General features: G+C 34.4%; 1 protein-coding gene across 11 annotated transcripts in view; it reads left to right on the top strand.

Moving 5' to 3' along the window:
• Positions 1-25,159, top strand: part of tn (tripartite motif containing protein thin) — a 242,561-nt gene extending 217,402 nt beyond the window's left edge. For 7 of the 11 annotated variants that reach the window (XM_069821838.1, XM_069821754.1, XM_069821757.1 and 4 more), the window contains 3 exons: positions 9,207-9,369; positions 21,045-21,277; positions 24,386-25,159. In XM_069821838.1, the coding sequence (XP_069677939.1) occupies positions 9,207-9,369; positions 21,045-21,277; positions 24,386-24,521 (532 nt within the window). In that variant the 3' untranslated portion in view covers positions 24,522-25,159. The remainder of the gene's footprint in view (positions 1-9,206; positions 9,370-21,044; positions 21,278-24,385) is intronic. The other 4 variants (XM_069821828.1, XM_069821810.1, XM_069821803.1 and 1 more) reach the window with 3 other exon arrangements.
• Positions 25,160-27,863: the final 2,704 nt, after the last annotated feature.

Here is a 27,863-nt window from a genome sequence, read left to right as displayed (position 1 = left end):
AATGTAAATATTACAGATATTCCGAGCCAGTTTTATTTTGCCCACCCTGTATATCAAGCAACATTATGAATATTCACTTTATTCCCATTGCAGACAGCACATTTATTTCTAACAGTTGTATTGAAGAGTAACTCTTATTCTGTGAACGTTTCACGAGTCATTCAAAAGTAAATGAAACTACAAAATATAATAGCCTGGAAAATCTATAAATATAAATAAATGGAGTATGCAGATTTCATACTGAATTGAGCATAATCCTTTTATTTTACTCAAATTCAATTTAAATATTTTAAGTGAAATTCATAACAAAGCAAACTGATTTTCACTCGAGGGATACGTTAAATATCAAATCTGCAAACAGATAAATTTAACATGACGTAAACAAAACCAGCATAAAAGTGTGTCGAGTCTGAAGTACACTGAAATAAATTAACAAACAAAATGAATTAGCGATAATTTATTGCGTAAAATCCCGCAGGCTTTTCCATTTTAGAGAGATCTGTACTTTCCGCTGCATGCGTTAAATTGAATGAATGCCAGTAGCAGATAATTCTAAATTTTTTTTAGTTATAATGTGATGAAATTCGTTTAGTACGTGACATATTTTAATGGTGTATATCATTTCTTGCCGGGTTATGTCAGTAGCGCTTCTCAACAAAGCAGTCTGGTTCGATTCCCATCGTGGAAAATGGAAGATATTTATATTCCGTCCACGGGACTGAGTGTTTGTCTCTTTCCATGTGCTGTTGTGTGTTGTCTTAGCGTTAACCATGGGCCGTGCTGATCACACAAACAGGGAGACCCACAATGTGCCCGTCAAGTGTTGATCAAAATAATATACCCTCTACTATACCGCATTGCATTGTAGTTCCGTATGAAAAGACGAGGCGAAACATGTCAAATGAAGAAATTATATATAGCCTATATTTTTAATTTAGTAATTAAAGAACAATATATATATATATATATATATATATATATATTAATTTAATAATGACATAAAAAAATTTGCGCTTCCGGAATGAAACAACTGTTCAGTTGGTTTGATTTTTTTTTTTTCGATATACAGATAGGTAGTATGGCTATAACGGGCCTTAAGGAGTATAAGTGCCATTATTTTAACTGATGATTATTCATGCCATAAGGAAGAAAAAAATGTCCTTACAATTTTTTCTAATTGTAATATTTAACTAATTATTAAAGTTGACAATATTCGACATTTTTCAACGTTGCTGGATGGGAAGGAGGGAGTTTAGAAGTACACAGCAGGCCTACAGCTCAAGCGGGGAGGAGGGGGGTTTAGAAGTACACAGTACAGCTCAAGCGGGTGCAGACATACCGATACAAAACAGATGCTCTATTCTAATGCAGGAGCGACCTGATAATACTGTTGTTTACATAAAACGAGCAGCAAATACAAACTTTCAATCTCATTAATAGAATATTATGGTAAATTTACATTTTATGTAACAGTACGGCTCCATTTTTAATTGTACGCCTGAAGAATAAATAATAATAATTTTTTGCACAAAATCACACGAACTTTTTTTCTAATGCAACATTTTAATCTTTCCCGCTTCCGTAAATCAGTATCATTTTTTTTTTTAAATTTCTGGTTGTATGATTGCCGAAACGGGGTAAGAGACTTCTACTTTCTAGTAATCGTTAAGAAACTGCTACAAAAGTTCGCCGTTTAGGTAGCCTTCTTTGGGGAAAACGTTGACGGTACATCCTTCTTGCCTCACTTAAATTGCGACGACTTTCTCCATAAATTAATAACATATTATATTCCTAAACTGTGAATGACATTGTAAGTTGTTTATCGAATACCCTGTACTGAACTGCCATCCGCTCGGAAGTAGAGCTATGGACAGGGAGCTTGAACTCAGCTGACTTGTACTTACGTCTGTGCAGAGTACTGCCTGCTGAACGTTGCCACGTCTCTAACGCCAGAATATTAACAAATTTAAGTAGGCATTTTCCTATTCAATTTCATGAAAACATAATAAAACACACAAATATGTATTTAAACTAATATTAACTCTGCTAGATATACCTACTGATGTAATTGTTTTCGTAATTTTATTAACGATATGATATGACATATATTTCGTCACAGCAATTGTTACATGTAATTGTGGACCTCATATTATCACGTATACGGTGCCAGTATTAAAAGCATTACAAATAACACTTCTTTGCAATATACTCTAATAAAATTACCCTAATCCCACTAGCTCTCTCCCCTCTTGCTGCTCAGTCCATCGTCTATTTAATACTTATCCTACCTTGTTTTTGCTATTCATTATTTATTCACTAGTTCACATATACCTTATGTTTATACCATTTCACGAAATTTCAACTCAATCAAAAGCGATGACTGCCGAACTTAGGGATCCACTGCATAGGAGTGTTTGTTGTAAAACATCAGTTACCAATTCGCATTTGTAGAGCCAAAAGCATTATTCTTTTGTATGAATTTAAAGAGAAACCGGCACAATTTATATTTCATTTACCACAAGAACAGTGAAAACTCCATTCTTTTATGTTTTAACTGAAGGAGAAGAAACCCAAATTCTGCATTCCTGTGTTCATTCCCAACCTAGCAAAGAAAATTTTGCTTCACAGCGTTCAACTCGTAACCTGACTAAAGAAGTTTCGCTTCAAAATCTTTACGTCACTTAAGGTATGGTCACACGTCGCTACTTTTGCTACGCAACTTTTGTACTGCAGCTGCAAAAGTTGCGTGTCATGTTCACACGTAAGCCAAAAGTAGCGCGCTGCACGCTACTTTTCGTGCTGCGCAACCCGAGTGCAGCAAAAGTTGCAACTGGAGGTTGCGAGTCTGTTCACACACAAGGCGCTACTTTTGCAGCCGCAGTCATGCTGCAGGTTTCCTCTCCGTGTTGACTTCTCAATATACATTTTGTGGTTATGTTCGCATTATTAATAAACTCATGCGAAAGCATAGTTATCTATTATTTGCTTTTCTGTCCTAATTGGTATTCAGAAATTGGCATTATTTTTACTATAAAGCTTTTAAAAACGCCTATATACTTAAATGATAACCAACAGCATATTCACGTAATCAATGTTGGCAACCCTCCTGTTTGAAACTACGCTACAGAAAATTAAAAAAGTTAATTATATCGTCAGCAAATATGCTCAGACTGTGTTGTGCATTTAATAACTGTTGCAAATAATTTATTTTCATCACATCTAACATTAAAATACATCCAAACAATAAAAGTATCATTGGCACAGTTGGGTGGCAACACTGGTCGCAACCGCAGCAAAAGTTTCAACAAAACCGATATCAAAAATGCTGCGGCTGCAACCCTGAGAACCCTGTTCACACGTCGCTACTTTTAAGCTGCGCGCAGCATGGAAGAGTAGCGAGCAGCAGGTTCGGCAGCCGCTGCTTTTCGGGTTGCACCGTTGTTCACACGTCGCAGTACGAGAGTTGCGCAGTTTTTTGTACTGCATCGCTGCAAAAGTAGCGACGTGTGATCGTACCTTTAACTAGTCAACTACAGGCCAAGACCAGGATCGGCTGAGAATCGAACATACAGTAGATCCATTTGGTGGAAAGCCGGCAGCTGCAGCTGGGCCCATCATTAAATATAGTGCCGTGTTTAGGCTACGCAACATCTTGCAAGCAGACCGGCGAAGGTGGAGAACCCTCCCAGCGCGTGGGACACGTGCGGCATACCTTCACTTACATGATTATGATTAGAGATCGGAATCTTAACCACTACTCTTTGAAGTTAAGTGAGTACGGAGTTTGTGCAATGAGCTAAATGACTTGGCGAAGAGTAGTGGCGCGTGGTGCTATGCGATTAACAGACTACTCCCGCATAAAGGACGAGGCTCTGTTGTGTATTACAACATGACTTTTGCTGTAAACTTTTAACTTAAAATGTTCCTGTTATTACTCATCTCTGATGTATATTTTTAACTCAAAATGTTACTGTTTCATGGGTACCGTTATTAATGCAATGTTTAAGCCCATAATATTAGATAATCTTTGTTATAAATTTTAACTTAAAATGTTGCTGTATCAGAGACACTACTCTCAACATGTTTAAGCCTGTATTACAATAATCTTTGATGTAAAATTTTAAGTTAAATGTTACTGTTGCATAGGTACAGCTCTTAATGCAATGTTTAAGTCCATATTACGATAATCTTTGTTGTACAATTTTAACTTAGAACACGGGTACAACTGTAACACAGGCACTGCCCTGAATGAAATGTTTAAATCTATATTAAAATAATCTTTTCTGTAAAATTTTACTTCATAATTATTGCTAAACTGAAATGTACTGTACTTGTTTAGGAGTACGGAATCTGTTGTAGAGTGATCCTGTAGTGCGCGTTACTTCCGTTTGTGAGCAGTATCATCTACTGAAAGACACATGACGTAATGTATACCCCACGCACACTTATACTCATTACAATATAAGAAAACGGTCTTTAATTGTGATACACATATGGATCGTGCTTCGAAGGAAACGCGGAGTATTATTGAGTCAAATGCGTTTCACGTTTTTGATGATTATTTTTTCTTTTTACTTGAGTGCGAAAAAGACGTTGATAATAAATTGTTAAGTGTGCACATGTATATGATTCGCATTAGAAAATAAAAAGATGACTGTATAATAAGCCTACGATACAGAAAACAAAAAAGGGAGTAAAATGTAAATAAATGCCCTGATATTGTCATTAGTAAAAGGAGTGTGATGTATATCACTGCAATTAAAACTAAATGTAAAGGGTTCATTTCAGACAATAAATCAGAAACGTTTATCCCTTGTGCTAACAGGAAAGAAGTTAGGTCAATATTCATATTCATTACACACTTTCAACACTTGTATCACTAATTATTTATTAGGCCTTAACAGTCGCATACCAATGCCCAGTATTACACCAACTAATACCAATGGTGGGGTCAGTGACTGACCCCACGTATTTTATATTGTTTCTCCAATTAAACTATATAAACTGTATGTTTTTGTAATCTTTTTGGCTTACGGAACTTTATATCAACTTTACTGAATGTATTTTACTTTACAAAAAATTTTTTTGAACAGATACAAAAAAAAAATAAACATTCTGAGAGAAACAGGTATTCGGATACAACATTTCTTGCTGTATTCAAGATTTATGCAAACAAAAACAATATTCAGAATCACACTGCGAACAGCTTCTAATATTTTTTTTTATTTTATTAGGTTATTTTATGACGCTTTATCAACATGTTAGGTTATTTAGCGTCTGGATGAGATGAAGGTGATAATCCCGGTGAAATTTGTCCGGGGTCCATCACCGAAAGTTATCCAGCATTTGCTCATTTTGAGTTGAGGGAAAACCCCCGAACAAAACTTCAACCCGGTAACTTGTCCCGACCGGGAATCGAACCTGGGCCTCCTGGTTTCGCGGACAGACGTGCTAACCGTTACTCCACTGGTGTGGACAGGTTCTAATAGGAATGGACTCTTCTTTCGTCATATGAGCAGAACATATGTACTTATTACATGAAGTACAGGTCTTCATGTATTTGTGGTCCTTACTTCTTGGGCATAAATAACAACCACCTTTGTTTGGAATATTTGTCACTGCATTACGAGTTGCTTTTCTGTGTGGTACTGAACGTACAGTTCCTCTGCCCACTGCACCTTTTCCTTGATTGAAATTATAACCAAGTATACATAAAGCATCTATATACTTTCTGTATAGGCCAACCGAATTTTCAGCACGCTTCTTTATACAGTATTTATGATGCAAAGTTGTAGACTCAGTTCTTTCAAAAAAAATTTCCTTCCAGAATCCTTTTTTTTTTTTTTTTTTTTTTTTTTTGGTACTGTTTAGCCCATTGATCATTTGTTTCACGAAACAATGTATATGCATTATATGCTGCAATGTCAATGAGGTTGAATAGAACCGCCATTTGCCGTTGCCGCGTTCCTCGACAACAAGAGTATGTTCTTATGCACTTGTCAAGAACATCCACTCCTGCTTTAGTAGAATTGTAGAATAGGATTATATCTGGCTTATCGTCAGTCACCTTCATGTCACAATGTTGCGTGCAAAGGACTGTCACAACTTTTCCTTTCTTTGGGACATTGCTGACCAAGGTGGTATCTTCAGCGAAGGCGAATCTAACTGTTCCAGGTTGAGCATTTTTAAAAAAAAACGGGGCGAAGCTCTGTCGGTAAATCTCTTGTCACTTCGCATGGTGCCAACTGTAGTTACTTTCTCCTTCAATAATTCCGTTGCAAGGAATATGATTATGAATTTCCTGTCCATTGTGATGTTTCGTCCTGATTGTTCCAAGTTAGATATATGAACCAACCATTTCACTACTTCAGGACTACTGTTATGATTTCTTTGCTCAGATTCAGACTATCCTGCGTAAGGGTCTGCTGCGAGGCAGTAGTTTGTGTTGGAATCACGTAATAGGATTACTTCTATCCCATATTTACCTGGTTTGGTTGGGATATATAACCTAAATGGACAGCGCCCATGAAATGTTATTAGTTCTTCGTCAACAGTGACAGACTCGTTAGGGTTGTAAAACATAGGAAATTTATCTCTCTTCTTCCGATCTTCACATGTAACTGAATTATCAAAATGCAGACATTTCAGTAACAATTTAAATCTATGTTCTGAAAGTGTAACTCTATACAGTAGAAAATTTTCTTCACTATATAGCTCACGAACACTGTCTTTATATTGTCGATTCACCCCACAGTTTAGAAGAAGTCCAGTAACACCTAAAATTTCCTCTTGGACAGAATCTTTCGTATTTCGAATAAATGCATCAGCACATGATTGCCCAAGTATTTCCAATCTCTGATTCGTGTGGATCAAAATAATATATAGAGCATCATGATCGAAATTCATACAGAATGCTTCCCTTGGAGTGTCAGGCTTCACTCACGGTTTAGGTCCTCCCTGGGTTGTCATGATGTTAGCGGAGAGACGCCTTCTCTCATTTGTACTGGTTCATTTTTCCATTTATTACCAGATGTAGCTGTCATATTTCCAGGGGGTTGGTCGTTTTTTGCTTCCGGAAGTAGATGCCTTCATACGGGCTGAACTTCTAAAACAATAAGTATTTACATGCATCACGTACGTAACCAGAAACCTATTACTTTCTGACCAGTAGTTTATTTACAAAAAGAAAAATAGTGTTATTATACAAAGGAGTAAAGCAAACATTAGGTCTACCTTCTTCTTCCTCCGACTCACTTCTTTCTCTTGAAATATCTTGACCTTTAGGCTCCTGAATAACATCTTCAGCTTCACTACAAGAACTGTCAAATATCGCCTCATCAATGTCTGCCTCTGTCATACACTTCTTCTTAGCCATATTTACTGTCAAAGAAATAAATACAACCTCCTGGCTGAAATTATTACTGAAACTTAAATGGATATAAGAAATCCAATGCGCATGTACCCACAACAATCGCTATAACTCAACAATGGACTGCCACCAAAAGTTAATTTTCTGCTACAGTGTGTAGAACACAACAACAAAAAATGTCAGAAAAGCATAGCATAAATTTCCCAGTAATAAAAGAGAAATCATTAAAGATATTCTCTGGGGTCAGTAACTGACCCCCCCCATTGGTATGCGACTGTTAATGTGTTATACAAACAACTTTTCTTAACTTTTCTTGTTAACTGTAAGTATATGATATTTTGCCTTACAATTAATTAATGACTAGTTTTGGTTTAATTTCCGCCATCTTCAGATTTCTAGTGAAGTCTTGCACTTCTTTCCGGTTTCTTCTTGTTACTGTCTTGGTGGGGGTGTATTTACGATCGGTAGTGTTGTGTCAAAAAAAGAGTATGCCTTCTGAAATTTAGTTGCATATTGACGATGTGTTGGGCATGTTTAAATTTAAATATACAGAATAAAGAATATATAATTACAAACAAACAAGAGAAATAGAAATATAATACAAACAATGTGTTTTTTATGTTTGTATATTTCGTAATGTTCTAGTGTGTTTAGTTTCTCCCTTTTCGGTTCAATATTGTAGAATTACTTCCATCTACACAGAACACATCAACACCAACCACAACTACAGTAACAGCAATATAGAAACAGACATAGAAATCCTACATGTTGAACCGAAAAGTCAGAAACTAATCACACTAGAGCAATACGAAATATACATACTAGAACACATACAGAATGCATGGTCAACACGCAACTAAATTTCAGAAAACACACTCTTTTGACACAACATCACCCATTATAAATACACTCTCACCAATGCACCAACAAGAAGAAACCGGAAACAAGCGCAGGACCTCAAAAAAGATCTGAAGGGGCGAAAATTAAGTCGAAACTAGTCATTAACTAAGGTAAAACATCATAATAGTTTCAATTAACACAAGAAAGTTTAAAAAATGTTGTCTACATAATAGATTTAATAAATCATTGGTTAGATTAAATTAAAAATTTTCCATCTGATCTGATATTCCGACTGTTTTGTAGGCCTACCTGTTACTTCAGAAGAACTGTGAATCAATATTACGAGAGAAATGCTTCCCCTAAGTCCCCAAGAACTCCTTCCTTCAAAATGCAACTTTCTAAAGATGTACCATTTACTTCTAGAGTCGGCCTCGGTAGCGTAATAGATATAGCGCTGGCCTTCTATGCTCGAAGTTGCGGGTTCGATCCCGGTTCAGGTCGATGGCATTTAAGTGTGTTTAAATGCGACAGGCTCATGTGAGTAGATTTTCTGGCATGTAAAAGAACTCCTGCGGGACAAAATTCCGGCACACCGGCGACGCTGATATAACCTCTGCATTTGCAAGCGTCGTTAAATAAACCACAATTTTTAATTTTACTTCTAGATAAAAGCAGATATGACTTTCAGCAGCTACTAAGAAATGAGTATGATAATGTACGTTAAATACTCAAAGTTGCTTCCTTTTCTACAAAGAGCTACATTTGGCGCCATGTTTCGCAGGCGGGACGATGGTCGTTGTCGATAAGCTATTGTGGAGCTCAAAAATGATACTGTCTCATAATAAATTGTCGTCCCAAATAACTCCATCTTCAAGAAAGATGTCAATTTGTAGACAAAACAAAATATGTTCTTAAACTGAAACCGGTTAATCGGGATACGCCAACAATAGAGGTGACTCTGCTTTATCTAACATGAGTACTGTTACTACTTTTACAGAAATGTTGTTAGTAGGAGATCCATCAAACGTACAACTACTAGCGCTCACCATGGAAAACATCACCACCATCACCATAATCACCACCACCACAACAATGTCATTCCTCCCCCAGCAAGTACGAATCTAGTCAGTAAGGTCTTGCCTCCACACCCTCAACTGGAGGTAGGAGAGAAGTACAGAGAGAGTTTCTGCGTGCGTTTGGCATGGCTCTCTAAAAATCGTACTTCCAGAAATGTCTTCCAGCAGATGAGTATTTGTTGTGCACGATATAGGATGTCATACGAATGAGCAGAACTGTTACAATAAACAGTATGTAAAATGACAATCATATTCTAAGACAACCTTTTAAATACTTTCTCCATATTCTACTTGTTAATTAAAAAAAAATAATAATTTCTCTGCAGTGTTAATAACATGTAACTTCCATATCAGACCTACACAAACGAAAGTTAGATCTCGGTTGCCATGGAAATGCTTACGTCATATCCGATAAACTCGATAATATGAACGAGTCCATTCCTGTACACGAGGAGAGTCAGCATGGGACACGGAATTTACTTGGAGGAGATTATTATAATCCGTGGGGAGTTCCAATTATTAAAAAAATAGCGTCATTCAGTTGTGCTTTAATATGGACGCGAAACAGACGCGTGCACAATATATGCGTAACTTGAGAAAGTAAACACAAGCTTCGTACTACTCACACACATGGATAAAAACAATAGCAATATTTACGGAATATTCTCATGTGCTTACATACCGGTACAGTGTTCCAGTTAATTTGTAATTTGTGGGGCTCAAAACCAGTTCTTTACTTGTCCTCCTAATAGTAATTATTATTATTATTATTATTATTATTATTATTATTATTATTTTCATTCCAACCTATCATTCATATTATGCATTATGCTACTTCACTATTTCGAAACTTTTAATAGTAGTACCCTGTAAGTAAATAAATAAATAAATTCAAAACGTACAGTATCATACTTTGACAGGTACAATCTGTTATTATATGCCTATTGTGTTTTATTTATTAGTATGGCTTCTGCCGTTATTATCATAAAAACAGCAACTTCGCTTGTCCTGTAGAGCTAGAAGTAGGGAGATGAGAGAGGAACGGCTACTCGGAAACAGCTGACTTAGGCCACGAACTAGACTCAACCATCCGAGCTAAAAGCTTACGTCTACAATTTCCATAAATAATGAGAATTTGTACATTATAGCTTACCATTACAGGAGATGATGAATGTACCTCATATTCTAGAGTGGACAGCTCTTATTCAGCAGAGTAATCTTCATTTAATGTAATGCAATTTCAGATTCCACCTAATAATATCCGTTCTCACTATGCACGTTTCTATTTACGAACACATTTCTAAATCCATTTGTATATATCAGAAACAAATTATCGTAAGAACATCCCACTTACCGATATTTTATTTACGTGTAACCTAATATTGTCCACATCGATCTATGTTGTTATTTTGAAACATCTTTTATTTAAAAATATTTACGATGCCTGAATCCACGTTATCACTAATAAAAACTGATGCCCATACCTACAAGTACATAATCTAATTACACATAAATATACACGAGTGCGCCACATGCGTTAAGTGTAAATCATGTTTGCAACTATAGTAAGCTACTTTGTAAATGTCCAAATTTAATTTTCTGCAAGAAAGGAATGTTTATCTCATTACACTATGATAACACAACTCTTGAAGCATTAAAACATAAGTGTTCATAACCTAAGGGTTTATAACCGGTTTGCTTAAACTTTTTTTACGCCTCTCTGAGTCATAATCACAGTCTACTATATACAGTCACGAAGCTTGAGTTTTGAGGGTGCTAGAAACAATAGACTGTGACGGTGCTATTTTGCATTGTCTGTAATGAGGCGATATTAGCGATCCTAGTGGTGAGCAACTACCTGTATCTAATGATTGCATATTATTTACTATGTATTGAGCTTCACGACTGTATATACTAGACTGTCATAATCCTAGGTCCTCTCAATTCGACTATAGGACCTACATAACCTCAAAGCGAAATTTCTTTCATTTTATTTTACGCAGTCTTCAGGGCCTCAGGGGAATGTGCTCCACACTTAGAATCCGCTATTCCACGAAATGTATGACATCTTATTTCGCTGGGGACCTCATAACATTAACTAAAACTTCACTAGCCACAGTCTCATTCTTGTTGAAAACAATTGCTAACAGTAGGCCTACCTATGTATAACAAAAGAATGTTTTTCGTAATTCCTACAAACTAGATTTCTTTGAAAATTATTGCCTACTACATAGTTTACGTAAATGTTAATGATTACAATAATGTTTCTTACGCCATAAATCCTAACATTTGTTTTATATAATAATTTTATAATTTTCATGGTTGCATAGAATTATTAAAGAAAATCGTTAAGTTTTTGTAGATAAAAGTAAAGGTAAATAAAGGTATCCACTACATACGCCATGAAGGCACTTTAAGCTTTCTTGACCTTGACACTAGAACAAGGTAATGTGATTGGCACTATGCTTCGACTGCCCTTTACCCCCGGGAAGGACCTGGTACGCAATTTGATAGGAGGCTGAGTGAATCTCAGCCATTCTGGAAGTTTCTGCAGTGATTGCCCTGGATTGAGCCCAGAACCTTCCAGTCTGTAGACAGTTGCTCTGCAATCTTATACTAAATAACAAAAAAGGATATATTTTTATACATATCATACATGTTATATAGGGTTGTTTTCGATTTCTGATAACGAATTTCAATGATGTCATGTGCATCAGGAATCACACCGACAGCTGAATTGCGGTGAGAGGTGACAGACTAGTAGTGAGTGATTTCATAATCAGAGTGCACGGTGTATCACAGTAGCAATGCCCAAGAAAATCGAGCCTTTTTCGGAGGGGTACATAACAACTCTTTGCGATTCCAAGTATAGTTACGTGAAAATCATAGGAGCCTGCAAAACACGAGGTTTCGTTATTTCCAAGAAAGGCATCTTGTGTGTACCTAATAAGACTGGCAAAGTTCGGATGGGATTAATTTCAATGTGGAAAGAGCAAGCAAACCCACCCCCTGTCACAAGTCGCTGCACCCCACAAGATGATACAAATTAATTCCATTCGAGCTTTACGAATCTTATTAAGTACACAGAAGATGCCTTTCTTGGAAATAACGAAACCTCGTTTATTGCAGGCTTCTTTTATTTTCACTTAATCGTACTTGGCATTGTGTACCCTTCCCAAAAAGGCTCGATTTTCTTGGGAATTTCTGCTGTGAGTCGCCGTGCACTCTATGAGATCACTCACTACTGGTCTGTCACCTCGCGCCACAGTTCAGCTGTAGTGTGCCTCCTGATTCACATCACGTCATTCTAATTCGTTATCAGAGATTGGAAACAACCCTGTAAAACATTGTCGTGGTAATTTTACGCAATAATCCTGTTTTTAAGGAGTGAATAATTTCAATGCATTTAAGCACACTTGCATAAACAAAGCTAAATTACTTAATTTTATATCAGACAGTATACTATTACAGAAAATATTTCTGTATAAGTATATAGAAAAATAATGTATAAATGAGATGAACTACAATAAAGAAACTTACCTTTTCTCAAACCTCTATTCACAATCTTTCGTTCTCCAAAAACAATAACTGGTCTATTATGTAAAGCGTTGGGAATCAATGGCCAAGTCCAGCAAGATTGCATTATGTCGGTTCATTGTGTCTGAAGATAAATCTCTAATTAAGAACATTTCATTCTTACTAATAAATATTTTATTTTACATAAAGTTACATTTTTCACTGCAATTATAGAAGCAGGCGTCGAGTGGTAAAATAAACAGTCAAGCTTTAGAAGTATTTCAAGTAATTATTTGTTCTCTGCTGGAAGCACGGAAGAAGACATTTCTGGAGGACTTTGCAGTTTGTCTTCCTACTGTTTGAATAATTGTCTGAAGTGTTACTTAGCTACAATACGACCTCACTCTAGTTCAAGTCAGGGGACATGAACATATGAACATGGTTCCTAAACATTAGCATGTCTAACACATTACGTGTCTTTGTGCGTAGAATATGACACAACAAAATGTGTTTCACAGAGCTTAGTACCATTATTCATGTTCATGAAATTACGCAGTGTCTCTTTGACAACTTTACATACATTTCACTCACTCATATTTTACATTTAAACATTCAAGTTTATTGTTCCTAATTATACTGTAGTGCTATTTAAAAATCACGGAAGATTTGAAAGGCCTGTAACTTTGTTGAGAAATAAGTTTATAGTAAAATAATAATAACTTGACAGTTTTGTTAATAAAAAAATCGAGTTTGTTTCAAAACATTCAGATATAGTTGTCATTTTTCTTCCCTGTCATTAATAGCTTGTCTTCTAGGAAATTAAAAGTATTCAGAAGAAAATCTTGAGGAATATCTTCAACATGTTTATAACCTTCCACAATAACAACAACTTGCATGGTCCATACCTCAGTCCCTTACAGTAGTTCTGAATCATCTCGATGTGCTGCAACAGTCTCTATTAAATTCAAAGTAACACATAAATAAAGCAATTTGTAGAGTTGAAACCATTATTTTCTGGTATGAATTTGCAAAAATAAGATACGTTACTTCACTCAGAAACAGCTTGAATTACTGTTTCTTTATTATTTTTCTTTTAATTTGCCATAACAGCAATAGTGAAACAATAAATCATTGAAACAAAGTTTCTATGAAAATAAAATAATATTTCCTGACTTTAGAATCAACCTATATATGAAATTTAACAACGAACACCTGTTTCGTAGTTGAAAAAAATTAAGATTGTTTTAACTTTTTCGGCAAATTAGATTGAGAGAAAGAATTATTCTTCACTTTAAGTATCTCAATACTCTACATTCACAGGGAATATGGAAAGAAAAATGGAATAATAACATTTTTAATATAAAACAAGAATAATGAAGCAAATTTCGACTAAAGTACAGCAACATTTTCTCAACAAACTAAGAACCTACATTAGTCATTTGATGACTACATGCTTATGATGTACTTTTACGAAAAATAATTTTTAACATTTGCAACTTTTTCATTTATTTCAATAAAGTGAAAGAATTCAGAATTCTTCAGTAGGCCTATTGATTTTTATCAGCTAGAAATATACACATATTATATTTCCCTCAAGCTGTATTGTTCAGATACGACAAATATGTATAATTTAATATTCTAAACACAACTCATAAAGATTAAAATAAATATATGAGTGAAATGTATATATTTTGTTCAAGGGACATTATTTACGCTTCATAATGTGAGCTTAACTAACAATATAATAAATAAAATGTTTAAGATTTTTTAATAACGCTGTTACAAACTCTCCCTATTTTGTGTAAAAGTTCAGGATCTTTAAAAATTAATCTAACTGAAACAACATTGACCAAAATACTGTTTTCAAGCTACATTATTAGGTGCAGCTTACAGCAGTAAAATTTTGGAAATATTCAACATTTTTTTCCTCCATTACTGTACATTGTACAAAAATGAAAATTAGTATGTGTAAAACACTGTCCTTCTGTTATATGAAAAAATTATTTTTACAATTTAAAAAAAATTATTTACATTGTTTTTTTTTCTTTCAAAATTCAGTTCACTGTCTAGTGATGAAGCGTTTCCCACATAACTCAAAAACTATCCAACATTCTGCGATGAAATTTTTTTGTGTATTTATGCATGTCATATCTACAATATGATGTAAGATCATTTCTCTACCTTTGATAGATTTTTGTAGGTTATTTTACGACGCTTTATCAACAGCTTAGGTTATTTAGCGTCTGAATGAGATGAAGGTGATAATGCCGGTGAAATGAGCCTGGGGTCCAGCACCGAAAGTTACCCAGCATTTTTGATAGATTATCTGATAAAAAATAAATTCATTTAAATAAATGGTCAAATATCAGTACTTTCTTCTAACACAAAATAAAAAAAAATATTATTTATTAAGAAATGTCGTTGAAAGAGCATAATATTGTAAACATGAGTTTCAGGGATAAAATAAAAGAGAGAGAACATGAACAAGTTAACAAGTTTATGAGTTATGAGGGAAACGCTTCATCACTGCACAGTGAACTGTCAATATTTTGAATTTTGAAAAAAAAAAAAATTAATAAATAATTTTTTGAACCGTAAAAATATGTTTTTCATATAGCAGAAGGACAGTATTTCACACATACCAATTTTTATTATTGTACAAGATACAGTAATGGAGGGAAAAAATGTTGAATATTTCCAAAACTTTTACTGCTGTAAGCTGTACCTAACCCCATAATTCCGTTTTTCTACTTCAGCATTTTATGATCTATCTCCAAGGATAGAAAAAATTCAAAGGGAGTTTCATAGTAAGACTAACACACTATTTTCAACAACTACCATATTTATTTGTAATAAAGAATTTAGCATAACTTTAAGAAAAACCAGTTCACAACTCACAAATACAATAATTTTTCCTTGTGATTAACCTTGTATGAGAATATTTACTTTGAAGATAATAGTTCAAAATTTTATACAAGGATTTCGTGTGCAATTTTACAAAAATGATGATATGCAACAGTCTTCGAAATTACTGTTGTCTATTTCAGTTTTACAGAAAATAAAGCATTGAAAATAGAGTTACCAGTATGTATACACAAAAATTTAAATCATAACCATACTTACGAAATATATATCATAGATTATTTTCATTTGCATAGATGAAATTTTTACATTCTATATTTGCATTATTCTGTGAGGTAAAATACGAGAACTCATAACACTGATGATGAGTTTTTGCATTTTTTTCAATATTTCATTTATTTAATATTCTTGCAATGAATTTTCAATCTCTAAGACGTTAAAAATGTATTAAAGTTATCAAAATATAACCAGTACATAGACAATTTTTTTTAATAATGATGCAGTATTCTTAACCCATTTTTGAGTAATAGAGCTTACAATATTGTAGGTTGGAGTGTTATGTTGATTCGACAATTATTTAGTTATTTTGAATTGGTTATTAGGAGTAGAAAATATAAATAAACAATAGAGCATCTAACCAGCGCTTATGAGTTTCTGTACTTTAACTTTTATGGCCAACTGTATTTTATGTCTTTCTAACAGAAGAACCACCCATATGCAAGCAAGACGAACTATATCAAAACCATGCACTATATCCTATATTTATATTGAAAACTTATTTCTTTCAAGTTCTCAAATCTGTTATAAAATGATATAATAAATTCAGATCTCTGAGCTTGTCTGTACTGAAATAGTGTGTATTCTAACATGTACAATAATATCTGCAAAAACAATGAAAGCTGGCACGATAAAGAGAGAAGGAAATATATCTTCAGAGATATTCATTATGCATCCATTCTAACATAAATTAACAAAAAATATCACTACGAAAATTTTTAAAATTGTTTTTGTATTATTTTTCTCTTCAATGACAATAAAATTGCATCACTTTGTACATGTATGTGTAGCATGGACTTAAATGAAAATAACAGTTTGAAGATAAAATTTCTGTCATAAATGTAAGATGTATCTAATATTATGTAACACACTTCATTGCAGAGTTGAACATCAATTTAAGGTATGATTTAAGATTTTCATGCTGTTATAAGTGGTACGAGAATTTTTTGTTTTTGTATCATGTCATACCCGCAGAAACATCAGCAAGGAAGATGAGGAAAAAGGAACCTGATATTTGGATCTATTACCAAAAACTATTCTGTAGTGTTGGTAACAGATCAAGAGGATAGATTACCTTCTCTTTGAATTCCCTAATGTCTGAGTCAATAGGACCAGTAACTCGAAATATTTGATGTTTCTGCATGACAGTGCAAAAACCCAAAATTTTCTCTCAACACAGTAATTTAATATATTATTACTGATAATAATATTAACTAATTAAAATTTTAATAAATGTCATATCCTTATGTAGCCTACACGCACTTTTCTTTAGGCATTTTCTGCCTCTTGTTAACATCAAACTGCCAATGTAACACAATAATTTTAGTCTAAAACAAAACAAGGTATTACGAGGTGCGTCCATAAAGTAACTTTCCTACTCGTCCCACAGCTAGCAAACCATATGTTGCGCGAAGCGACTGCATGCACGTGATAGAGTAATGTCCTGGCATGGCGCATGTGCTAGTGAACTTCCCGAGTGCTCTCAGTAGCTTCGTTGCATTGGTTGAAGATGGACGCTCCTATTCCAGCTCCCACAGCATGTGAAGTGCGATCAGTGATAAAGTTTTTGAATGCACAGGGCATTGCGCCAATTGAAATTTATCGTCAGCTGTGCCAGGTCTATGGGCCTATCGTCATGAGCAAGCAGATGGTGCGTTTCTCCACAAGGTCGCCTGTGATGATGGCTGGCCTCCCACTGCGCTCCTCGTCATGCATATTTTGGCGTCCTGCTGAAAAATGTCTACAGCAGCAACCCACCATCTGCTTGCTCATGACGTTAGGCCCATAGACCTAGCACAGCTGACGATAAATTTCAATCGGTGCTATGCCCTGTACATTCAAAAACTTTATCACTGATCGCACTTCACACGCGTCCATCTTCAACCAATACAACGAAGCTACTGAGAGCACTTGGGAAGTTCCGCTAGCGCATGCGCCATGCCAGGACATTACTATATCACGTGCATGCAGTCGCTTCACGCAATATATGGTTTGCTAGCTGTGGGACGAGTGGGAAAGTTACTTTATGGACGCAACTCATATGTATAGAATTCCATTGACCTCTTAATGTAAATCTAATCCCCATGTTAATTTTGCAATAGATATTTGTTAATATTTATATTATGATTTCAATATGGGCTGTGCCAAACGAGTATGTGTTGCTTTCTTCATATTAATTGCATATGAGTAATTCAGAAAGTTTAACACTTTCAAAATTTAATTATTCCCCATCCTCCAACTAGATTATATAACGGAAAAGGTATCCTCGTAGACGTCACTAGACAAAGACAGAGAACTTATGTCATATAACACTACTTTGCCCTCTATATTAAGCCGATATTATCCACTGGCCCCAGCACTGAGTCCAATATAATTTTCCAACATATGGATAAACGATTGGATATGATAAAGCATTGGACATAATGTTGGATCCTGCATTGGATACTTTCAGGTGGGTGTTAGTGATGTCCACACATTGGTTGTGTACTCAGTGTACATTTAGTATTTGGTTAGTAAGCACGTACTAAGGGTCAGCTCCAATTTGTTAATGCCTCACAGACCTGTCACAAAAAAATAGTTCAACATTGGACCCAGCATTGGGGCCAGCATGTGGCTCTAGCTTAAGAAAGATGTGATGAATTCAGCACCATACTCCAACCACCTTTCACAACTGGCAAAGACTCCATTACTGGTACCTAATTTTATGAGAGGCTTAGTTAACTTTCAAGCCGTTCTAAAACTCGTAACTAAATAAAAAAATTCCATCTTCCTTTGAACCTAGAACCTTCCAGTCCATAATTTATTGCTTCATCAACAGTGGCAACTAGACTCCAATTAGCATCGAACTATACAATTTTATAGTAGAAATAACTGTGATAGTGTATGTACAAATTGATAGACTAGGCCTACATGATGATACATAACCTATAGAATGAGCAAAACTTTTCTCACTCATTAACTGTTAATTTATTTAAATTAATGTCCACCACTGTGGAGTAACGGTTAGCATTTCTGACCGTGAAAGAGTGGGCCCTAGTTCAAATCCTGGTTGGGACAAGTTACCTGGTTGAGATTTTTTCCAGGATTTTCCCTCAACCCATTAAGAGCAAATGCTGGGTAACTTTCGGCAGTGGACCTTGGGACTCATTTTGCCGGCATTTTCACTTTCATATAATTCAGATGCTAGATAACTAACCACGCAGGTGATCAATTAAATTAATAAATAACGACTTCACTGTGTTAATGTTTTTAAATAATAATGTTATTGTGCCTGATTGAATAGTTTCGATGTTATTTTCATCATCAGAAGATGAAAACAACATTGAAACTAGTTAATAAAGTACAATACCATCATAACACAGTGAAGTCGTTATTTATTAAACTAAATAATTTAACAGTTAATCAGTGATTATATAAATGTTAGAAGAGTGCATATGGGAATAAATAAAAACTTTTCTATACCACCACACTGCCCAATTTATGCTTTACAATTTAACTGAAAATGCAGGAACAAGTAGTATAAAACAATACTTATTGTTCCATAATCTTGGTTGTAACACTGCCTGCATCTACAATTCCACTGGCTGACAACAGTGATATTGACTGGTGATATTGCGAAACTTTGCTCATTCTATAGTAAAGTTACTCAGTTAAAAATGTCGAAGTCTTTAATTCAATTTTAATCATCCTGTATGTAGGGTTGCCAGATGCCCCATGTCCTGTTCATAACCACTATGGGATGCAGAATGTCCTGCTTTTTAAGATATTACCACAGTCTAGTATATACAATCACGAAGCTTGAGTTGTTGAGAGTGCTAGGAACAATAGACTGTGCCGGTATTATTTTGCATTGTCTGTAATGGGGCGACAGTAGCGATCCTAGTGGTTAGCAACTATCTATGCATGCATATTTCCTACATATTGAGCTTCGTGACTGTAGGGCCTATATACTAGACTGTGCTATTACCCATTCCTAAGAGGAATTGAAATTCGCTCACATCACAAAACATATCCACTACACAACATGTTCAGACTTGAGGGTTATGTAATTTTAAGAGAATATTCTCTGGCCACTTTAAGTTTTTACTTTGATATTTATATGTTAATCTAAATGTTACTTAACAAAATGTTTTTTGTGTGATTTTTTATATTAAATTGTCACATTAAATGACACAGTATTATAAACTGCAACAAATGTAATGATAAATATTCATTAAAATGTTGAAAAAACAATCCTTTAATTATCCTATACATATAGAGGCTACAATGTATTAATACATTAAGTCGATTGTACTGTATATCAACTGCAGTAAAATGCGCCTCTTTGATATTTTTAAAATCTGGCAACCCTATCTGTATGTCAATAATTGAATAGCCTTCCAGAACAAGGTTGTAACCAGCACATACGAAATTCTTAAAAAAAAATGGGGAAAAACATATTGTACTGTACATACTTTTAATTTTTAGAGCAAGGTTGAGAATCAGACATGTGTGCTGATTTTAATACGAGTAAAAGCATTACATATACCGGTAGCGCATCATTAACAACCATTATTCACGAAAAAGTCAACTTATGAGAAATGAGGGTTACAACGTTGTTTTGGGCGGTATTCAATTTTATTTTACCAATTGAAGACCTCCTTCGAATAAGGATGTAACCAACAAATCTATAATACACGTTTCAGGAGAAAAGAAAATAATTTCATGGGCATATTTCATTGGATCTATATTTACTAGCAGAACAATTTAACTAATCAAGGATACAAGATTATTCAGCTATTGAATGCATTCATTCATTTATTATTATAAATGAATGCTTCAAAATTACTTTTTCCACTGAAGTCATATGTTTTATTAATTTGATGTTACACCCTTTTCAATTAATAATTTAATTATGTAATATCATATTAATGCATCATTTTATTTCAGGGATCATTCTGAATAGTCAAAAACAACAATATAAAAGACAGACTGATATTAGAGCAAAATGTTAAAAAAAAAATTTAAAAAGGTTATGTGTATTTTAGCTATGAACAATAAGTAAGTGTAACTAGTAATATCTATGTATTTCCTTTAATTATTAACTTATATTCTGACATGTGCAGAGGAGTGGCCGTGGACGACCAAGGGTACATATTCGTAGCAGACTCGGGCAACAACCGCATACAGATCTTCCATCCAGATGGGACATTCCTTCGGGCGTTCGGATGCTGGGGGTCAGGGGACGGGGAGTTCAAGGGACTGGAAGGGATAGCAGTCATGTCCAATGGCAACATCCTAGTGTGCGACAGGGAGAATCATCGCATACAAGTGTTCTAAGCTCTCCAGAAATCAGAAGGTTTGTCATAATGTATAAAATTATAACAAAGTCTTCCTCACCTGTCTATCTGTATTTTCAACACACGTCCATCTTCATTATAAACTTTATTTACTATTAAAATAACACATTGAGACATAGTATTTATAAAGATGAGTAACCACTCTTTACATCTCGTGCCGTGGCGTCGTGATCTAAGGCATCTTGCCTAGGACTCGCGTTATGGAATGCGCACTGGTTCGAGTCCTCATGGGGGAAGAAATTTTCTCATGAAATTTCGTCCAGTGTATGGGACCGGTGCCCACTCAGCATCGTGATGCACTTGGGAAGCTACGATAGGTAGCGAAATCCGGTTACGCAAACAAGCTATAACGGCTGGGAGGCTCATCGTGCTAACCACACGATACCTCCATTCTGGTTGGATGATTGTCCACCTCTACTTCGGCATGTGGCCGTGAGGCCAGCAGCCAGCTGGTAGGTCTTGGCGCTTCATGGGCTGTAGTGCCACGGATTATTATTATTATTATTATTATTATTATTATTATTATTATTATCATTATTATTATTATCATTATTATTATCATTATTATTATTATTATTATTATTATTATTATTATTATTATTATTATTATTATTATTATTATTGTTGTTGTTATTAACCACTCTTTAATCGAAATCCTTGAGTAGTTATTCGATTTCTTATGGATAATAAGATATTACTCTTAGCTCTGACAAGAGCAAATTTTCAACAAGAGAATAGTTACTCTAGGTAGAGTAGTTAGTTAAAATTTCGTATGTATAATGAGTCGAGTATTCACAGAACTTTGGGACCTCTAGTCTGTAAAACATTCTGTAGTGTATTCATAAATATTCGCGAGAAGTTCTAATTGAGTTATTTCCATTGCAAGAGTTAGGAAGGTATCTTTGTGCTGTAGTTCATCCAACATAAGACCCACTCTTAACATATTTATTCCAAATGTATTTTTCGCTTTTTATATGTCTCTATTCGAGATATGGAATAATTACTACATTCAAATAAAAAATTGACGATACGTATTAAAATATCCCAGCTATTTATACATTTTTTGCAATTCTTAGTTAATTCGACAAACACAATATTATTTGCCACCATATTTTTTTATGCATTGCCATAACATAACATTACATGAAAAGAAACTCAAAAAATAAAACAAATTAACGAATCAATAGAAATGATAGTTTTAAGAAAAATTATAGGGAAATCATTGAAAGACAAAATTTGCCAAATTGAAGCAATACGCTTTGAATTAATGACATGAGACTAAACTGGAACGAACACATCATCAGAATGGAGACAATAGACTAGTAAAAAGAGAAAGTGACTGGATACCTGAACAAAAAAAGACCTTTAGGATGACCAGAGCTACGATGGAAGGATGCTATCATATTCCGAAGCTGAAGTGAATGGACACACAACAAGCTACTGGTTTTCATGTGTAGAAGAAGAAGAAGAAGAAGAAGAAGAAGAAGAAGAAGATGATGATGATAATGATGATGATGTTGAAGCATTATGGTGTATTATTTTAATAAAGAATAAGAGTGCGCCATGTCTTTGCTATAAATTGTGGAATAACAATTTGGTACACGTACCAAGAAAACATGAGTACAGCTCGACCAAGACAAGTCTGCGAGTGGGGATAACAGGATGGAATGTAGAGGCAAAACACAGTTGCCACATAGGTCACTTGACGCTCAGATTTCAACGTATGCACATCGTTTAAAATACACTACGGAGCGCACGCATTTGTTGTCCTTGTCTTCAGATAAAGGCAACAATTACGCCGTCTCCCAGCCTCCCTCCTCATGCAACTTTCTCCACGCTTGCCAATCAGAACGCAAACCTCACTGTCAAGCAGAAGTAGAAGTACAGTCTATTTCAAAGCGTCTTAAATTGTTACCGCTCTATGAACTGAAGCGCAGTAGGAAAACTTTGCTGTCATATGAGACTGTACTGGTCTCCTCTCATTACCGCCTCTTTTCACTACAGAACTGCCTCCAACTTCCCCTCCCGGCTCGCAGACTTAACTTGGTCGAGCTGTAAAGAACTCTTTCTTCCCATCTGCCCTCAGTATTTCGGTCATTGTCTACATCAATGGTAGTTTTATTTTGGATAGATAGTACAGATGTTGCATTATATCTCTGCCGGTGAGTGACCATTAAATTTAAAGTTAAATTTATTTTAACGTTTTCAAATTGGAGCAGATATATAAATATACTTTATTAACCTTCTTTCATAAGAACAAGAAAATTTTCAACACATATTGACATAATTATAATACGAGAAGAAACATACTATTTCATTTTACAGAATCCAAAAGTTCAACAGCTGCTGGTATGAAACATGGCTACAACTATGGCTTAAAACTTTACAACAAATTAATTTCTCAGTACCCTGTTTCAGCTAAAATAAGTATGATTAAATTTAAACTGAAATTTAAAGAAATTATTAAGGGAACTTAACATAGGGTTAGATAATTAATTGGTAAATATTAGTCTTACATTGTTATACTTGTGAAAATTGGTTATAAACATTTTCAATTGTGATTGTTCTGTATCATATAGGCTCTTATTTTTAAAATCTGTGCTATTGTATTCCTTATATTAATTTATTTTGTCTTCTTCTTCTTTCTGCTTATCTACAGTGCAGTTTACTCCCGAGCACAAGCGTTTGCTCATACAGGGGTAAATTCCTTAATTTGTATTTATGTTTTATGTATATCGGTACAATAGTTTCGTAATGTAGGCGTATCTTTTTAATATAAGTAAAAAAAAGTGGCTTATCTGTCGTGGGAGTCAGAATATTAAAAAGTATTACAACTTTCTGCTATTTCTCTTCCCCCTCACAGCAAACTGTGAAGTTTCACAGAGGCAGAGGTATAATAAAAGATCTGTAAGCAAGCTCATTCGTGCAAGAGTGAGACAGCAATTATTTTCAACACTGCAATCTACTAGCAACGAATAACAGTTGTTGAACTCTGCGACTTTTTTCTGCCTGTTACAGTAGTTCTTAAATTATATAAAAAAAAATAGTTTTATATTTAGATTACTTCAAAAGATTCACATTTGTAATTAATTGCCTTTTTTTCTCAGCAGGCCTGTTCTCATCAATGGGTGTGTTATCCCAGTTCCGAAGACAATCACACCAAGAGCAATAGCTTCAGCGCTTCCAAAGCCAAAAGTCAACCTTCCACGATCATACCGACCACGATTATCTATTAAATTTTAATATGCAATGCAATCAATATGAGAAAATAATTATAGGAGATTATACCAGGGAAACCTTTTTATAGACAAATCTGAAATTGTGTTATATGCAATATAAAATTTTGTAAATGCTATGCTTTTAAATACACAGAAATTACTGCTACTTTAAGAAACATCTGAAACATCTATACGTGTTTCTTTTTTCTCTTTTTTTTTAAATGAACTGTTTCTTCATGTTGTGCAGATTTTTCTATAGTTTTCCTTTTTTCTACTGCAACTTTGATCTTTTTTTGCTAAGCAAAGCTTGATTTTTATAGATGACCAGAAACATATCACTGCTTAAACAAAATGGCGAACTAAATTTCCACGTCAAATGAATCATGTGAAACTTTAAAGTATTTCAAATCGAACTGTGTTGATTGGATTTGGTATCCAAATCTGATTTAACACCAAATATAATTGAAAATAATTCGGCTTCACAAGAAGATCTAGTCAGAAAATGCTAGAATAATATTATTATATGCTTCTATAGAAACCAATCTATGTAAAATTTATTATTTCAGAAGTTTTGATCACTTAAGTTGTTATAATTATTTTTGGTTTGTAAAAAGTGTGTATACTTGATACCCCCAATTGTCAAATAAAGAGTTTTAAAGTAAACTAATTCGTATTTTATACACTCATCTGCAAAATGATTCCTTAATTAAATTGAACTGAAATTATGAATGAGTTATCTTAAAATATTTTTCCTGTTTGAAAATGTAAATAACTATCACTACACAAGTACAAGAATTGAACCAAGTGAAGATAATATTAAGGGGACCAGAGGACTAAAATAATTTAAAAAAATCGTTTATATTTTTATATCTCTATTAAGTATTCGAGTCTGAACCAACTGGTAAATAAATTATACATATTCCGCCATTTTACGGTCCTTACTGGTTTTAGAATGGACACTTACAGGAAGGAGAAGGTAGAGATTAGTAAATTTTTTTGCCTAATGCAGAAAAAATGTTGGAATATGATGATACCTATTTACTTTTTAACATAATTACATTTTAACTCAATATCCTTATCCAGAATCCTTTTATCTCACTTAAATAGAGTACAGAAGTTTTTTATTGAAATCAGCCATGTAATGTTCATATTACTTTCTTTTCGCTCTCAAATTTCCTTACTTTCAAGTCCCATTCTAAGATTGTAAACAGAATAGTCTGATGGAATCAGATCTAGTGAAGGACACAATAGTTCAAACCCGCAGTCTTGGCAATATCACTAGACTTGCAGAGTTTTTAAATAATGACTCCATGGCTTAAATTCCCTCCCCTTTTGAGCTTCAGTTCTTCTCATAGTTGTCTTAGAATATTAGATAATATTCAACATTAATAGTGACACAGTCACACCACGTTTCAGGAAATCAACCATAATAGTTCCTTGTGCAACCCAAAAAACTTGAGCCTTAAATTTCCCAGTTATTTTATGCACTTCAAATATTTCTATATTAAAAGGATTACCAGTATATATATGCAATAATTACTATTGTGTCAGAATTGTACCTGTTGGTACCGGTAAGTATACAAATGTAAATACAGTACACAGTGCGACAATTGGAAAATGGGACTGGTGTTGTGAGGCATGAACTGGTGCTTCATCTATCAGAACTGAACATGAATTCACAGGGATTGTTCTGAGAGGGCTACACTGAACATCATCATACACTACTTCCATTTGAGTATAAGTTGAATTATATGTCCCACTTTTGTATGTGTATGTGTGTGTGAGAAGAAGCAAGAATTGAACTAGGAAAAACATAAATTATTCTCTTTGCCTAGGAAAAAGTGGCATGGAAACGTCATAGGTAGTTTCCAAGAAAGCATCTCTCCTAATCTATCCTAACCTAAAAAAGCTAACCTAAGTTAAATCTAATTACTACGGCACTATTAAATTAAAACAATTTGGTACAGTAATTAGGTTAGGTTTGGTTAGTTTCTCTGTATACGGTAATTTTTTATGCTAATAAGTTTATTGGCAGAGAAATATAAACAAAGAAATTGTAAATATACAAAATTCTAGCACTCCCCTGAAAGAGAGTGATATCGTGCTCAGGGAAGGATAAGAAACTCTTTGTACTGGTAGTAAATTTTTAATAATGAACCAAGTGTAAGGATAATCGCACAACTTACGATAGGTAGTACATGAAGTACACATGAGAGCAATTTAAAGGGATAGGTGTAGGGTTGACAGGCGTCCTGTTTATACAGGACATGTTTCTTATTTAATGATTTTGTCCTACATCCTGTATTGACTGTCTCAGAATGCCCGAAGTGTCTTGTACCAGTCATTATCTTTTTTCTTTTTTTTTTTTTCAATAAATCACACAAATTTTATCAGTGGACAGCATTTCAAAGAATTGCTCATCAAGAGATGCAAACAAATCCTGAAAGAACGAAAAAGCAAGTAATATCATGAAAGAGAGAATTATGTCCTTCAACATATCAAATTTGATGAGAAATTCTCAGAGTTGTTAACTCCGTGCCAGTATATAATATCTTCAGTATACCAGCTCTTAATGCCAATGTTCAGCAGATTTTCTCATTATGGTAATAAAATATGTTCAACAGATAAAAAAACGAAATAAGTTGGATGTGAAATCTATAGGAGTTATGTTACAATATAAATGAAACCTAGACTACAACTGAAAGACATTTTACAAGCAAATCCTTCAAAACATGGCATTATTAAGCATTAAGGAAAACCAAATATTCAGAGGAATATAATTAAAGAAGTACAGTATCTATATAATATAGAGACCGGTACCTGCAATTTATGTTTTAAGAAAAATAGCAATAAAATTTTAGGATTACTATGTCGCATGTAATATTGTTCTTTTATCTCAATGTACATAAGCAAAGAATATTCAAAATAATCCAAATTTAATTCAGTGTCTTGTATTTTTATTTGCTAAATCTGGCAGCCTTAAATAGGTGTACATCTTGTTTTGTAAACCTGTATACTGGTATTCTAGAAACAAATGAAAATACTGTATATTAAAGAAACATCAGTACTGAAATTGTTATAGAAGAATTCGACCCTAAGATCGCAAAGTCTGGTTGCTTATGATCTGTGTAGCATTTCCTTGGGTTTCACAAATTTAAATTTCTTGAATAGGATAAATCGCAATATAGCAAACGCCAGTAGGGCAAGTTATCCCCACCCAAATGAAATGTGCATTCGACACAACACTCGCCTATCACGGATTGTGTCTGATGAGCTAGTAGGGGAAAGGTGGAAGGTGTCATGGGCGGAGCTTCTACGTTCGCTATATTGCGATTTGCCCCTTGAATATAATAGTAATCACTGATTA

Source organism: Periplaneta americana, chromosome 1, assembly GCF_040183065.1.
Source record: "Periplaneta americana isolate PAMFEO1 chromosome 1, P.americana_PAMFEO1_priV1, whole genome shotgun sequence".
NCBI classification, from domain to species: Eukaryota; Metazoa; Arthropoda; class Insecta; order Blattodea; family Blattidae; genus Periplaneta; species Periplaneta americana.
This window is presented reverse-complemented; position numbering and strand designations above follow the sequence as displayed.